This window comes from Capra hircus, chromosome 8 (assembly GCF_001704415.2).
Source record: "Capra hircus breed San Clemente chromosome 8, ASM170441v1, whole genome shotgun sequence".
NCBI lineage: Eukaryota > Metazoa > Chordata > Mammalia > Artiodactyla > Bovidae > Capra > Capra hircus.
This window is the reverse complement of record NC_030815.1, coordinates 100,697,388-100,711,485: the sequence shown is the minus strand read 5'-3', so window position 1 is coordinate 100,711,485 and position 14,098 is coordinate 100,697,388. Positions and strand designations below refer to the sequence as shown.

The window sequence follows — 14,098 nt, the reverse complement described above, 5'->3', positions numbered from 1 at the left end:
TCTTATTCTGTAAGTTGCTTTTAAGTTGTTTTGTTTGTTTTTTTTTTTTACTTTCTTGATGGTGTCCTGAAAGCACAAAAGTATTTAAATTTTGATGACGTCCAAATTCTGTTGCTTGGGCTTTTGGTGTCACGTTTAAGAAGGCTTCGCCTTATCCAAGGTCACAAAGGGTTTACTCATGTTTTTTTTTACCTAAGAGCTTAATCATTTTAGCTGTTACATTTAGGCCTATAACACATTTTAAGTTACTTTTTGTGCATCCTGTAAGGAAGAAATCCGATTTCATTCTTTTCTTTGTAGATGCCTACAGTTGTTCTGCACCATTTGTTAAAAAGATGTTTTTTCTCCTGTTGAATTATTTTGGCGCTCTTCTCAGAAATCAATGGACAACAAATGTGAGGGCTCACCTTTGCACTTTCAGTTTAGTACTGTTGAGCTGTTTCTGTTCTCACCCTGTCTTGATTAATATAGCTTTGTAGTACATTTTGAGATCGGAAATTATGAGTCCTCCAACTTTGTTCTTTATATGGCTTCTGAGTTATTTTCCCATACTTCTGGATAAGGAAAATGAGATTATTGAACTGACCAGAAAACCCCAAAATATAATAAAGCAAAATGTATAAGTTGTGTTCCTACATTCAAATAAAAATGCCCAGTTTCTAAAAAGTCTTTTTCTAAATTCAGTTTTCAGCCCTGCCGTACTAACTTAATAAGTGTTATTGCTGCTAAAACAAGTATTGTGAAATGATGATTGTGACTTAATGATTCCCCTGAATCTGGTAGGGTTTATTTAAAGGTTTTGGGTTTTGTTTCCCTGTCTGCTAGGTGGGTGGAGAGTTTTCCAATGCTGTTATCACCCAGATGAAGAAATTTGGAAGAATTGCTATATGTGGGGCCATCTCTGTGTACAACAGAACCGGACCACTTCCCCCAGGTAATGAGTTCATGCACACGATCAGAGGTGTAGAAAGATGGGAGGGAGAGATGATTCACAGATATGGTACAGGCCAGTGACTATTGAAATATTTTAAAAGATTTCCTATTATTCTTGATTAAATGGTATTAACTAAAAATATGTAATTGTATATATTTGGGCTAAGTCAGCTTATATTGGATTTTGACATAGAGAAAGAACAGGATCTGAAAATATGGACAAAACAGAGTTATTAAAAGTTTTAGTTTTTTTACCTACTATTCTCTACAAAGTTGTAAAAAGTCATGATTTCATTTGGAAATAGAACACATTGGTCTGACGGGTAAAATATTAGAGGTCTTCAGGATACTGGGGATGTGCTGGAGGTTTGGGGATGGGTAGACTTGACGTGGGTACAGGGGAAACGGGCTGCCATTTCCTTTAGACGGTAGTGGGCAGAGCTTCCTGGAGCAGCAGAACAGCCAGGCCTCACCACACTGACACTTTCCACTAAAAGGGAAAGGAGTGTCCTTTCTCTGCGTTCCTAGAATGTCCTTGATTTGCTTCTCCTCTGCCCTGCCATGCCCTCTGCTCCTGCTTCTCCACTCTTATGCTGAGACCTCCCCCTCTCACCTCCAGGCCCAGGTCTCTTATTGAAGGTGGGGAGATGAATGGGCAAAAGGACCAGAGACTCTTTCCTATTAGTGACAGAAAGTGAAAGTCACTTAGTTGCGTCCAACTCGTTGTGACCCCATGGACTACAGAGTCCATGGAATTCTCCAGGCCAGAATACTGGAGTGGGTACCTGTTCCCTTCTCCAGGGGATCTTTCCAACCCAGGGATCAAACCCAGGGCTCCCGCATTGCAGGTGGATTCTTTACCAGCTGAGCCACGAGGGAAGCATTAGTGACAGCCTCAAAACAAAGGCTGATCTTCTGAATTCCTCATACAGAACCCCTTTCTGCTACAAGGATTCTGTGCTGTTGAAGAGATTACAGATTTACCTGTGGTTACCAAAAAAAAAAAAAGAGGAGGAGAAAAACCAAAAAGGAATCATCCAGATCACCATCAGGATCCTGACAATCATAAATAAATGGGTTATTCTTTCTATGATGGGCTTTACTCGTGAGGAAGAAACTAGCTGTGCTGGTTAGCACCTCAGCTGCACGGAGACAGGTGGGTGGAGTCGAAGGGGCTGAGGAAGGATCACTTGTAGATTCCCTGTTGGGTTGTGAAAGCTCAAAGAGGACACTCCAAGTGCCCTGGGCAAGCTTATTAGGGGCTTTTTTTCCTCCATATTTTTCTAATTGATGCTAAGCTAGAATCCTGGGGAATCCTTCTCCTGCCAATTGAGCAGAGCTCCAGGGTGCATTTTCCTGACCACAGCCAAATATTTTGGATACAGTAACTTGATCTAGCCTTTTTGAAATTCAGCTGCTCAGACAGGTTGTGAGATGTCAGCTGGCGTTGTCCATTCCACTTTAAGCAGGTGACATTCGCCTGCCGGTGATCTCTAGGAACTCTAACACGTTTCACTATTAGGGGAGCTCAGAGACAAGTAATTGTTTCCCCCGGCTTTCATGCCATATTTGTTTTCTGCTCACAATAAAGAAACGACATCCCCAGTAGCGTGGACAATCCCAGGGATAGTATTTCATCCTCTTCCAAGATGAGGAGATGAGGATTCCACTCCTTAACCCAAGAGAAATATAGCTGGGGCGAGTCTTCCAGCTGTGAGTTGTGCTCAGTCCTGTCTATTACCACAAACTTAATGACTTGAAACAACACAAATTTATTCTTACAGTTCTAGAGCTCAAAATGGGTTAGCAGGGCTACTTTCCTTCTGAAGGCTCAGATTCCTTGCCTTTTTAAGTTCTCGAGGCCACCTGCATCTCTCAGCTCATGGTCCCTTCTTCCATCTTCAAAGCCAGCAGCACTGATTCTTCAAATCTCCCTCTGTCTCTATGATCCCTGCTTCCATCATCACATATTTTTTTTCTTGATTCTAATTTTCCTGTATGCCTTTCTTCCTTACAAGGACTCTCATGTGAGCCCACCTATGTAATACAGAATAATTTCGCCATCTAAAGATTCTTAACTTGGTCCTGTCTGCAGAGTCCCTTTTGCCATGTAAGGTCACATAGTAAAGGCTCTGGGAACTAGGACATGGACGTCTTGGGGCAGTTACTCTGCCTGCACAGAGTGCATGTTGATTTGGGGGCAGCCCTGTGGGTTGGGAAGAGTGGAGGACACGGGCAGGAGAGCACTAGGGGAATGCTGACATGCCTTGTACCTGCGCATTTTCATCATGGCCACCTCCCTGCATCCTGCTGCTCAAATGTGCCCTCCTCTTCACAGGCCCGTCCCCGGAAAGCATCATCATTAAGGAACTCCACTTGCAAGGCTTCGTCGTCTACCGCTGGCAAGGAGAAGTCCGCCAGAAGGCTCTGAGAGACTTGCTGAAGTGGGTCTCAGAGGTGAGGGGGCCCGGAGCCACTGTGACACCAGATGCCCTTCCCTGTGGGGGTTTCAGGTTTCACTTCCACTGTGAATATGGGTTCATTGCACTCTCCCCCTTTTATAACGAAACACTTGGAAGTCTTGTTTGCACTCACTGTCTCTAGTTCCTCTCCATTTAAAAAAAAAATTTTTTTTTTGATGTGGGCTGTTTTTAAAGTCTTTATTGAATTTGTTACAATATTGCTTTTTCTTTTTTAATATACTGGTTTTTTGTTTTTTTTTTTGGCTGAGAGCCATGTGGAATCTTAACTCCCCAACCAGGGATCAAACCAGCATCGCTTGCACTGGCAGGCGACGTCTTAACCATTGGTCCTCCAGGGAAGTCCCTCTTCACTCTTTCTTAAACGTGCCTGTCGGGTTTTGCACTGTCGCCATCCCACCAACACTGCTTTTGTCAAGGTTGCCAATGCCCCTCACATGTAAACTCCCGTGGTCAGTTCTTAGCATCACTTGGCTGTAGGGAGTGGTGACAGAGGGCATCACTCTCTCTCCTTGCTTCCCTCGGCTCTTGGTTTTCCTCACTGTATTGGTCCTTCTCAGACTCCTCTATTAGCTTCTTTTCTTCTCTCTAAATTAACAACAGAGCTTTCCAATACATGGTCCCTGGGCCTTTTTTCACCTCTGTCCACACTCTCTTCAGCCCTTAGTTATCTCATCCAGGCTCTTGGCTTTGAATATCACCAAAATGCTGATCGCTCCCAACTATCTGTCTCCAGTCGAGATCTCTTCTCCGATCTCTGGACCATTCAATAGCTGCACTTGGATGTGTAGCACACGTCTTCATCTCTGTCTTAATGTATTAAAAACCAAATATGTCTTGATTTTTCCTACCAAACTTGCTTTCTATGTACAGACTTCACCATCTTAGTTATGGTGATCCTTTCCGTTGCTCAATTCGAAAACCTTGAAATCATCTTTGACTCCTTTCTTTCTCTCATACACATATCTAATCTGTCAGGAAATTCTGGTGTCCCGAGTTTGGAAATACATTCAGAATCTGCCCAGGTCCCCCTCCTCCACTCCCACCATCCTTCTAGGTCACTATCTTGTCTAGCCCAGATGTTGCGGCGGCCTCTATTCAGCTTTTTCACTTTTTCACCCTGCAGGCAATTCCCAACAGAGCAGCCAGAGTGAGCTTCACACCAAATCATTCTTATGTTCAAAACCCTACAAAGCTCTCCATTTCTCTTAGAATAAACCCTGCAAGGCTGGATACTGTCTGGTCTCCATTACCTCTCTAATTTCATTTCTTTTTGTTCATCCCACACTCCTCCACGTCTCTGTAATTGCTTACTCAATTCTCTCTCACACACACCTTCAAGTTTTTGCTGAAAACTGCCTTCTGAACGAGACAGCTTTGAAAATGACCCTATTTTTAAATTCCAATCCACCTTCACTCATTGGTCTTCCTTATCTTACTTTGATCCATAGCAATTATCATCTTTTGACATAATATATACTATAACTCATTTATTGTATCTATTGCCCATCTCCCTTCCATGAGATTGTAACCTCCATGAGGGCATCAGTGTTCACACATTCTGATTTCTGATGTATCCCCAGCACCTAGAATATTCTGAATCATTATAGGCACTAGATGAATACTATTGAGTGAATGAGCATTGCAGGGGCATGTATTTGGGCCATAGCTCTTCCAGGTCCTAGAATGCAGTCTTCTCATAGTCACACCTCATAGATCCAGAGGAGGAAGCCAGCCCTATTGTCCTATGCGGTGATCATTTCCCCACCTTACACCATGTGGAGCTTTAGTCAACAGAAATCTGAATACCAAGGTGCATTATTTTCATTTCCAAGGAGAAAAGTGGTCCCACACTTTCTAACTTCTGGCTTTATCACTGTCTCCAAATTAAAGAAATAGACTGCTCCTCTGGCAGCCCCTGGAGCTTGGCATCTCTCTCAGTCTAACACTCTTGGAGTGCTGGGCTGGGCTCTTTCCAGGGAGCTGGGAAGAGAACGATGCTTTTAGAGTTCCCAGTGTGTAGCCTCTTTGTCTCTGTTGGTGAAATCAAATATGATCACAGCTAACAACAGACACCACTGTGCCAGGGTCCCTAACGCTTTCTTCTAATGGAGTGAACCTACTTCTAATTTTGTTCTAAGTAACTAGTGAATTGTCATTCTCTCTCATCTACTTATTTTTCTTCTCCTTCCCCCCTTTTGTGTTACAGTAGTAATACAGAATAGTAAACTATTCTTTACCTTAGAATAGTTATAAAGAAAAATTCCAAAGAGAGTACAGAGACTTTCCATATACTCTGTATTCTATATCCTAATTTCCCATATCATTAACATTTTATATTAGTGTTCATCCTCTGCTTTTTTGTCTTATGGCTGCACCTCATGGCATGTGGGATCTTGTTCCTTGACCAGGGATTTTACCCATGCCCCCTGCATTGGAAATGTGGAGTCTTAATCACTGGACCACTAAGGAAGTCCCTCATCCTCTACTTTTAACCTCTAAACGTCTGATTATAGCTTTTGACCCTTTCCAGGCTCTTTGGTCCTCAAGTACAGGAATGAGCTAGGGCTTTCTAGTTAGGGGTTCAAATCCCACATACTACTTGAGAGACCTCAAGCAAATAAGTAAGTTATTCCATAAATCCATAAAGGATGCTAAACCATCACTGGGATACATTAGGGGAAAATGTTATCAGGTAACTTAGGTCCCCATATAAGACCCCCTTAAAATGTGAAAATGTGAGTTAGGTCCATTTAGGAGACTGTGCCTTATAGAAGGAGAAATGAAAATCCTTCTTCACTAAATGAACTCTTCACTCCCACACTGCTAAATGAATGTTGAACACGTACTGAACAAATCTTGGCTTGAAGGAAAGACAGCTTATTAGACTGTCATGGTATTCACATTTCCTGAACGGGTTCTGTGTCTTCAGGGGTCAGATAGAGGTTAAGATGCTACAGCATTGGGTACTGGAGTGACGAACACAGATGATACCCTGGAAGGGTGTCCCCTGCTCCTGCTTCCACCTCTTCTGAGATCATTATTAAACTTTTCTGTTCAATTTACCTAGAAATTGGTTAACTGCTTCCTTGTGACATTTTTCTATTTACTGTGACCTGATGCCTCTTATAAGCTATTATGCATAATCTGTTATATACACTACGTATGTGGATCATGCCCCCCAAATGACCGTAAATTCAAAGAGGACAGGCTCTCCTCTTCCTAGTTCCAAGTTTCCTGTGATGTACTCATTAATTTGGTGCTAGGATGAGAAGAGTGTATCATTTAGAATATGAAACTAATCTATTATATTTGTTATTATTTTGATACAGGGTAAAATCCAGTACCATGAACACATCACTGAAGGATTTGAAAACATGCCAGCTGCATTTATGGGATTGCTAAAAGGAGAGAATCTGGGGAAGGCAATAGTGAAAGCATGAACAAAAACGACACATGGAATCCAGAAATCACCTAGATGATTAGTTTCTTTTTAATCATTTAGTTAAATATATACTAACTTCATAATGCATGAACAAAAGTGACTAGTGGAATCTAGGAATTATTTGGATTAGCTTCTTTTTAATCATTTAGTAAAATCTGTGGTGTTTTTCATGATCTAAAAATCAGTAATTGTAATGTGATTGATCTACCTAATAAAATACATTGAAGTGGTATATAATTAGCAACAGAGAATGAAATTTGCATACTGAACAATGGCCAGTTGAACTTAACTACCTGCTGTAGTTCCTTCCGGAGTATGATAGAAAATAATGGCTTTGGAGTCCAGAAGTTTCCTGCTTTCGTAACCATAAACTTCTGATTTTTCATCTGTGAAGTGCAGACAAAAATGTCTGCGTCACATACATATCATACATTTATTTAGACCACCTGCATAATGCGTGGCATATTAGGTACTCAATAAGTACCTCCCTGCAGAAATTTATGAATTGGAAGTCAAGATTACTACTGCTATGGCTGATGGTTACACAAGGAGAAATAATCATTGCTGATGCACAAGGGTCTCAGGGCAGCTTCCACTGGTCTCCACAGGTGGGTCTAACATGACAGACCAAGAAAGGAATCTATCACTCACAGCAGCTACAAAAACAGTAACACATAGGAATCTTTATAAGCCTACGAAAATGTGAGATTATTCTGATCAAAGTTTTAAAACATCACTGAGGAACACAAAAGACTGAACATGGAAAGGTTACCTAGTTCTTGGACTTGACGGTTATCAGGAAAATGTCAGTTCTGTTAACCGATTCTGCCACCAAATAGAGGAGGGATTAAATTGTAGTACAACGAAAAAACGAGAGAAAAAAGTGTGTGTGTGTGTGTGTGTGTGTGTGTATAAAACCTCTGGTGAGAGGTAATAAATACGATTATATGGTTCATCCCCAGGAAGACAAGTGAGGTGTGCTTAAAGGATGGGAATAAGAGAAAAACTATAATATATGCCCTTTGGAACTTTCTGAATTCTGAATCTAATGAAATTATTCAATATTTACAAATACAATTTAAAAAGTTCTGCCTTTTTGTGTCTTCCCACATGGGATAAATAAAACATATATATGAGAGGTGTCACCCCTAAGACCGGGTGCCCCCTCATATTTTTACGTCTCCAACTTGTCTATACAGAGCCTCCAGCAAACATGCCCCCTCCAGGTGAAGGTCCCTGAGCCCACTCTGGGTCCCGTGGAGGGTTTTACTTTAGGGCTTTGATCCCAGTAGTTTGTGACTCGGTATCTGACTCTCCCAACTTGGGGTAGCAGTTTACCCCATGACCTGAGGTCTCTGTTGCATCTCAAAGGGTTTTTTGTTTTTTTTATGCTCAATGTTTTTATTGTTATGACAGACTATTGATACTAGATCAGAAACCTGATGTCAAGTATATGTGTGTATGTGTATACACACACATTTCCCTAAAATTTAAAATATCCTGGGCTTCCCTGGTGGCTCAGATGGTTAAGAATCTGCCGGCAGTACAGGAGACCTAGGTTCAATCCCTGGGTTGGGAAGATCCCCTGGAGAAGGGAATGGCAACCTACTCTAGTATTCTTATATGGGAAATCTCAGAGGAGCTTGGTGGGTGACAGTCCATGGGGTCACAAAGAATTGGACACAACTGAGTGACTAACACTTTTACTTTCAGGCAGCCCTTATGAATTCTCTACAGTGCTCTGGGGACACCTTGGCACCAAACTGGGACCCATGGTTCTAAGCTCTGTTCAGGCCAGTGTTTGAAAACTTTGTATAATGTTCCAGGTCTTGCTTTCCTTACCTCTGAGACCTTGGAGGCTGTATGTTCCAGATGGCATAACTAGCAAATGTTGGAAAGAAACTGTTGAGGCCTGACTGGGAAATAAACTTTTACGGAGTTACATCACTCTGATCTGTTGGGCTCTGCATGGTAAGCACTGCGTTCTTCAACTCTGTACTATTCAGTGTGGTAGCCATTGAAGGCCACTGTGTTCCTGAAATATGCACAGTGCCATATTTCAAGGCTTAAAAAACTGAGGCAGAGTGAATATTTTTCCATTAAACACAACTTTATTGTTTTGGTAGAACTACAATTCACTTCGACTGTTGCACAGCATAGGACATTGCTGTTGTACTGTAACGTTTGTATAGGAACGTGCATAATGTCTAGTATCACAGATAAACACTCCACCAATCTAATATCAACAGACTTGACTCAGTACAGATGATTTTTTTCTATGCACTGAAGTAACATCACAAAAGTGTTTACTTGGATATTTTATGCAGATAGTACAAGTGAGAGAACACTTATGCATACAGCACAAGTTACAGCGACACCTATATGTAAACCATAGTCATACATGAGATAGTTATTATTTTCATTGCAATATAATAAAATTATTTCCTAGATTAAAAAACATGGAAAAATATTTAATTTTAATGAAGGCATATTACTGAGGCAGAATTCAGTGCAATACAGAAGCTAGTACCACAACTAGTACAGCAAAGAAAACCAGAGTGCAAGAAGGTACAGAGCACATTCAATGATGAGTAGCAATTGCAACTCACTGCAGGCACAGCAAAATGAGAAGGCTGTTTGTTGTACACAAGTGTTCAGTACAGTAGATACTACATACGACAGCAGCTAATAGTTATGCCATTTTTTAGTAACGCTTAAGTATTTTCCTAATAGTAAAAGAAAAATCCATGAAGTCTTATGAAACAAAAATTACATTACCATCAAAACAATAAACAATTTTTAACAGGATTTGAGCTTATACTTGGCCAACTATAAAATGGTTTGAATAGTTGTGCACATGCGTGTGCACACACACACAAATCTCAGATGGAGAGAAGACAGAAGAAATTACCATTTTAGTTATGATAATCTAACTAGAAAATTATGAGGAAGACTTAAAAGGACACGTAAAAATTGACATTTTTAACTAACCCTTTAATTAATTTTGCTCCTAGAATACAAGAAGCTTCTCACAATATCAAAGATCAATTGGTTCAAAATTAGAAAACTTTCAAGTACTTAGCTTTAGGTGTGTAATATAAGACACTGCCAATTGAAAACTTTGAGTACATTCTGTCTCATCATCCAAATTTACAAAGAAATGTCAATTCGTTGCCTAAAAACTCAAACTCATGACATGTTTTTTGACATTTTAAACCTGACAAAGAAAAATTTGAGCAAGAGACAGAAAAATTAGTTTCTTTCATAAAGACAAGACTGAAATTATGTTAGGTCCAAAGATAAATATATTGGAATTCTAAAGCAAGAGAATAGTATTTCCGCTCACTGCTTTGTTTCACTATATGATAGCTACTGAAAATATCTGTTCAGTTTTCCAAAGCAGACTTCAGGAGTCATGAATAGATGTTAAAATTCTTCAGTACATATGTGAAATGATATAATCACTGCTAGTTTATGAAAATGTTGAAAATAATGTTTTAATGATTTTGTGTTCTTTACCAATGTTCCTTGGTTGAGTTATAAAAGAATTTTACAAAAATTCCTCTACTGGGAATTTCAATTTAAGATCTTCTTGAATGAAAAGGAATGCTTGCAAAATATTCAATAATCAATGACAAAAAGTGGCAGGATCACACTAAATATGAATGAGCTAAATTTCAAGCTCCTTAGAATGGGAAAAACTTGTGACCTACTTGGATGAGAAAAATTAGTTAAAATTGAAACATTTCATAATATAAACAAAAAATAATGACTTTACACACTTTTCTAGTATTAGTCAACCTGCAGATTTTCAAAGTAATCAACAGCACTGTATAATTCGGCTGCAAAACGTAAGAAAAATGTGAAGAATGGTTGATACTGATAAATTTAATTTTGTTTCCAGTTATGTAATACTTAATTGAATGTGATGTTAATAACAGAATTGACAGAAGAGTTGATTTAAACAGATACTGCTTTGAAATTGATACCCTTTTATTCAAAACCACATCAATTCTTCTAATAAAAGATGATGAATCTTGTCAATGTGGATGCAAATATCGAAGGAAAATAATTTTCTAACACTTAAAAACTTTAGGTATATCTAGACTAATAACAAAGAACATTTGGAAGAACTATGTGCATCTACTTTTCAACTCTAAGTTTTATTAATATGGATAGAGTATGAATTAAGATATGCTACAACTGTAACACATGGGTTTTGGACACAGCACAAAAAATAATATAGAACAGCTCACCAATAATTTTTTATACTGACTATATGTTAATGTAAGATTATGGATATACTGGGTGAAACAAAATATATTATTCACCTGTCTTCTCCTACCTTTTTAAAGTGGCTACTACAAAATCTGAAGTGTGCAGTTAGGGCAAATTTTGGACAAAAGATACAAAGAGATCAAAAGAGCCATCTGCCACTTCTGAAGAGCCCAGAGCAAAAGCAGCATGCTATGCATGCCCTCTGCACATAACACTACCTAAGGGGTTGGGAAACCACATAACCCACCCCTCTGGCCTGACCCCTGGACACCCCTACCCTCACCCCATATAAGAAGCTTACCTCCTCAGGGCAGCGAGCAAGCAAGGGAACCTGCTGTTTGTTCTCAAACCCCCCTGCAGCAACAGGAGCCCCAATAAAGCCTTGCCTGAAAAAAATCTGATATTATTATGTGGCTCACATTCTATAATTAGTGGACAGTGTGCTGCAGGAACTGAAACACCTTTCCTGTGGCTTTTTAGGGCCCTGTTCTTAAATATGAATAGTCAAAAGATAACCAGAGATTTGAGGAAAGCCTCCAAGGTGAAAGAGAAAAACAGATAAAAATTACTCAGAGGAAAGATAATGCAGGGAGCTGAGTAACACTAAGATACCATATTAGCATCCTCAGAGAAATGAGTATTTCACCTATGAAACAGAGTATGATTTAAAAAAAAATAAGCAGAGTCAAAAATGTACTTGCAAACATAAAAATGACAACAGAAACAAAACACTCAAAACATTTAGTAGTAGAGTTGGACGATAAAAGTTGACAACTTTCAGAGAGCAGGATAAAAATCAAAGACATGGAGGGAGTGATGTCAGGGAAGATGGAGCAGTAAGAAGTGCCAGGAATCCATCTCTATCTAGACAACTGCACTGACAGAAGTACATAAAGTGAGCTACTCTGTAATGCAAGGCTCTGTTTGAAGGATTTCAATGTCCAGAGGAAACCTTAACTGGTAAACCGAAACTAATAGCAGAGTATTTCAGCCTTTCAGTAGCAGCTACCACCCCACAATCAGCCAGCCCAAACATTCCTACTTGGACTTGCTGGAACCAAGATGGGCAATAAAGACCTTTTCCTCCAAATACGAGTCTGAGGTCCTGATGTGGATGATTACTTCTGATCATAAAGAACGATAAGATACATAGGTGAATGGCCATTCTTCCACCCTCACCCCACTGCCTTAAAGTGATTCCCAGGGGATTTAAATGGACAACAAAACACCCGGTTTTGGGACTGATGCTGAAGCTCCGATACTATGGCCACCTGATGCGAAGAGCTGACTCACTGGAAAAGACCCTGATGCTAGGCAAAAAGAGTACAAGGCAGCAGAGGATGACAGTTGGATGGCATCACTGACACAATGGACATGAATTTGAGCAAACTCAGGGAGGAGAGCAGAGCCTGGTGTGCTGCAGTTCAGCTCAGTTCAGTTGCTCAGTAGTGTCCAACTCTTTGAGACCCCATGAATCACAGCACACTAGGCCTCCCTGTCCATCACCAACTCCCGGAGTTCACTCAAACTCACGTCCATCAAGTCAGTGATGCCAGCCAGCCATCTCATCCTCGGTCGTCCCCTTCTCCTCCTGCCCCCAATCCCTCCCAGCATCAGAGTCTTTTCCAATGAGTCAACTCTTTGCATGAGGTGGCCAAAGTAATGGAGTTTCAGCTTTAGCATCATTCCTTCCAAAGAAATCCCAGGGCTGATCTCCTTCAGAATGGACTGGTTGGATCTCCTTGCAGTCCAAGGGACTCTCAAGAGTCCCAATACCACAGTTCAAAAGCATCAGTTCTTCGGTGCTCACCTTTCTTCACAGTCCAACTCTCACATCCATACATGACCACAGGAAAAACCATAGCCTTGACTAGAATGACCTTTGTTGGCAAAATAATGTCTCTGCTCTTCAATATGCTATCTAGGTTGGTCATAACTTTTCTTCCAAGGAGTAAGCGTCTTTTAATTTCATGGCTGCAATCACCATCTGCAGTGATTTTGGAGCCCCCAAAAATAAAGTCTGACATTGTTTCCACTGTTTCCTCATCTATTTCCCATGAAGTGATGGGACCGGATGCCATGTTCTTAGTTTTCTGAATGTTGAGCTTTAAGCCAACTTTTTCACTCTCCACTTTCACTTTCATCAAGAGGCTTTTTAGTTCCTCTTCACTTTCTGCCGCAGCTCATGGGGTCACAAAGAATCAGACATGACTTAGCGACTAACAACAAAAAGGAAACAAAAAGCCTGTATGTGAGAATTTGGAAAGCCACTGCCTCTGCCCAGGAAAAGATGGGCTCAGAAAAGACCTGAGAAAAGTTGAGGCTTTCACCACAGACTGATCCCTAGCACAGAAATACCCTAAAACAATTTTAAAAATTCTGAGGAAGGGGAGAAATTGATTTCCAGAGCTACCTACACTTTAGTACCCACGCCACTTACCCATGGTTTTGCTTTGTGCAGTTTAATAACTGTCAACTACAGCCCAAAAATTAAGTGTAAAATTCCAGAAATAAGCAATTCATAAGTTTTAAAATTGCATGCTATTCTCAATAGCATGATGAAATCTCACATCATCTTGCTGTGTCCTGCTGGAGATCCCCAACCATCAATAACTTCTGCTCCTGACATCCACCACACAACATTGTCATAGTTCAATGATCCAAGAACTTCCAAAGCAGATGACCCTTCTTCTGACAGTGTCCAAAGGTTAATAGCAGCCTAAATGCTTTGTCACATTGCCTATGTCCTTCATTACACTACATTACATAGGAGGCATTTTATCATTTTTGTTAGAGGAACCACTAATCAAAACTACCCACCCTGGGTAGTAATGTTACCCACAGTAACCATCTGGATGAATTGTTTTACAACAGGAGGTCCTGGTAAAGACCAAGATACTAACAAGCTACCACCAAGCAGAAAAATTCAGTAAAGGTCAAAAGGAGACAGGAGACGCCAGTC

General features: G+C 40.3%; 1 protein-coding gene across 1 annotated transcript in view; it reads left to right on the top strand.

Moving 5' to 3' along the window:
• The window catches only part of PTGR1 (prostaglandin reductase 1), a 29,365-nt gene extending 22,270 nt beyond the window's left edge, over positions 1-7,095 (top strand). The window contains exons 8-10 of the mRNA XM_005684303.3: positions 826-934; positions 3,272-3,390; positions 6,746-7,095. Coding sequence (XP_005684360.1) covers positions 826-934; positions 3,272-3,390; positions 6,746-6,856 — 339 coding nt within the window. The 3' untranslated portion in view covers positions 6,857-7,095. The remainder of the gene's footprint in view (positions 1-825; positions 935-3,271; positions 3,391-6,745) is intronic.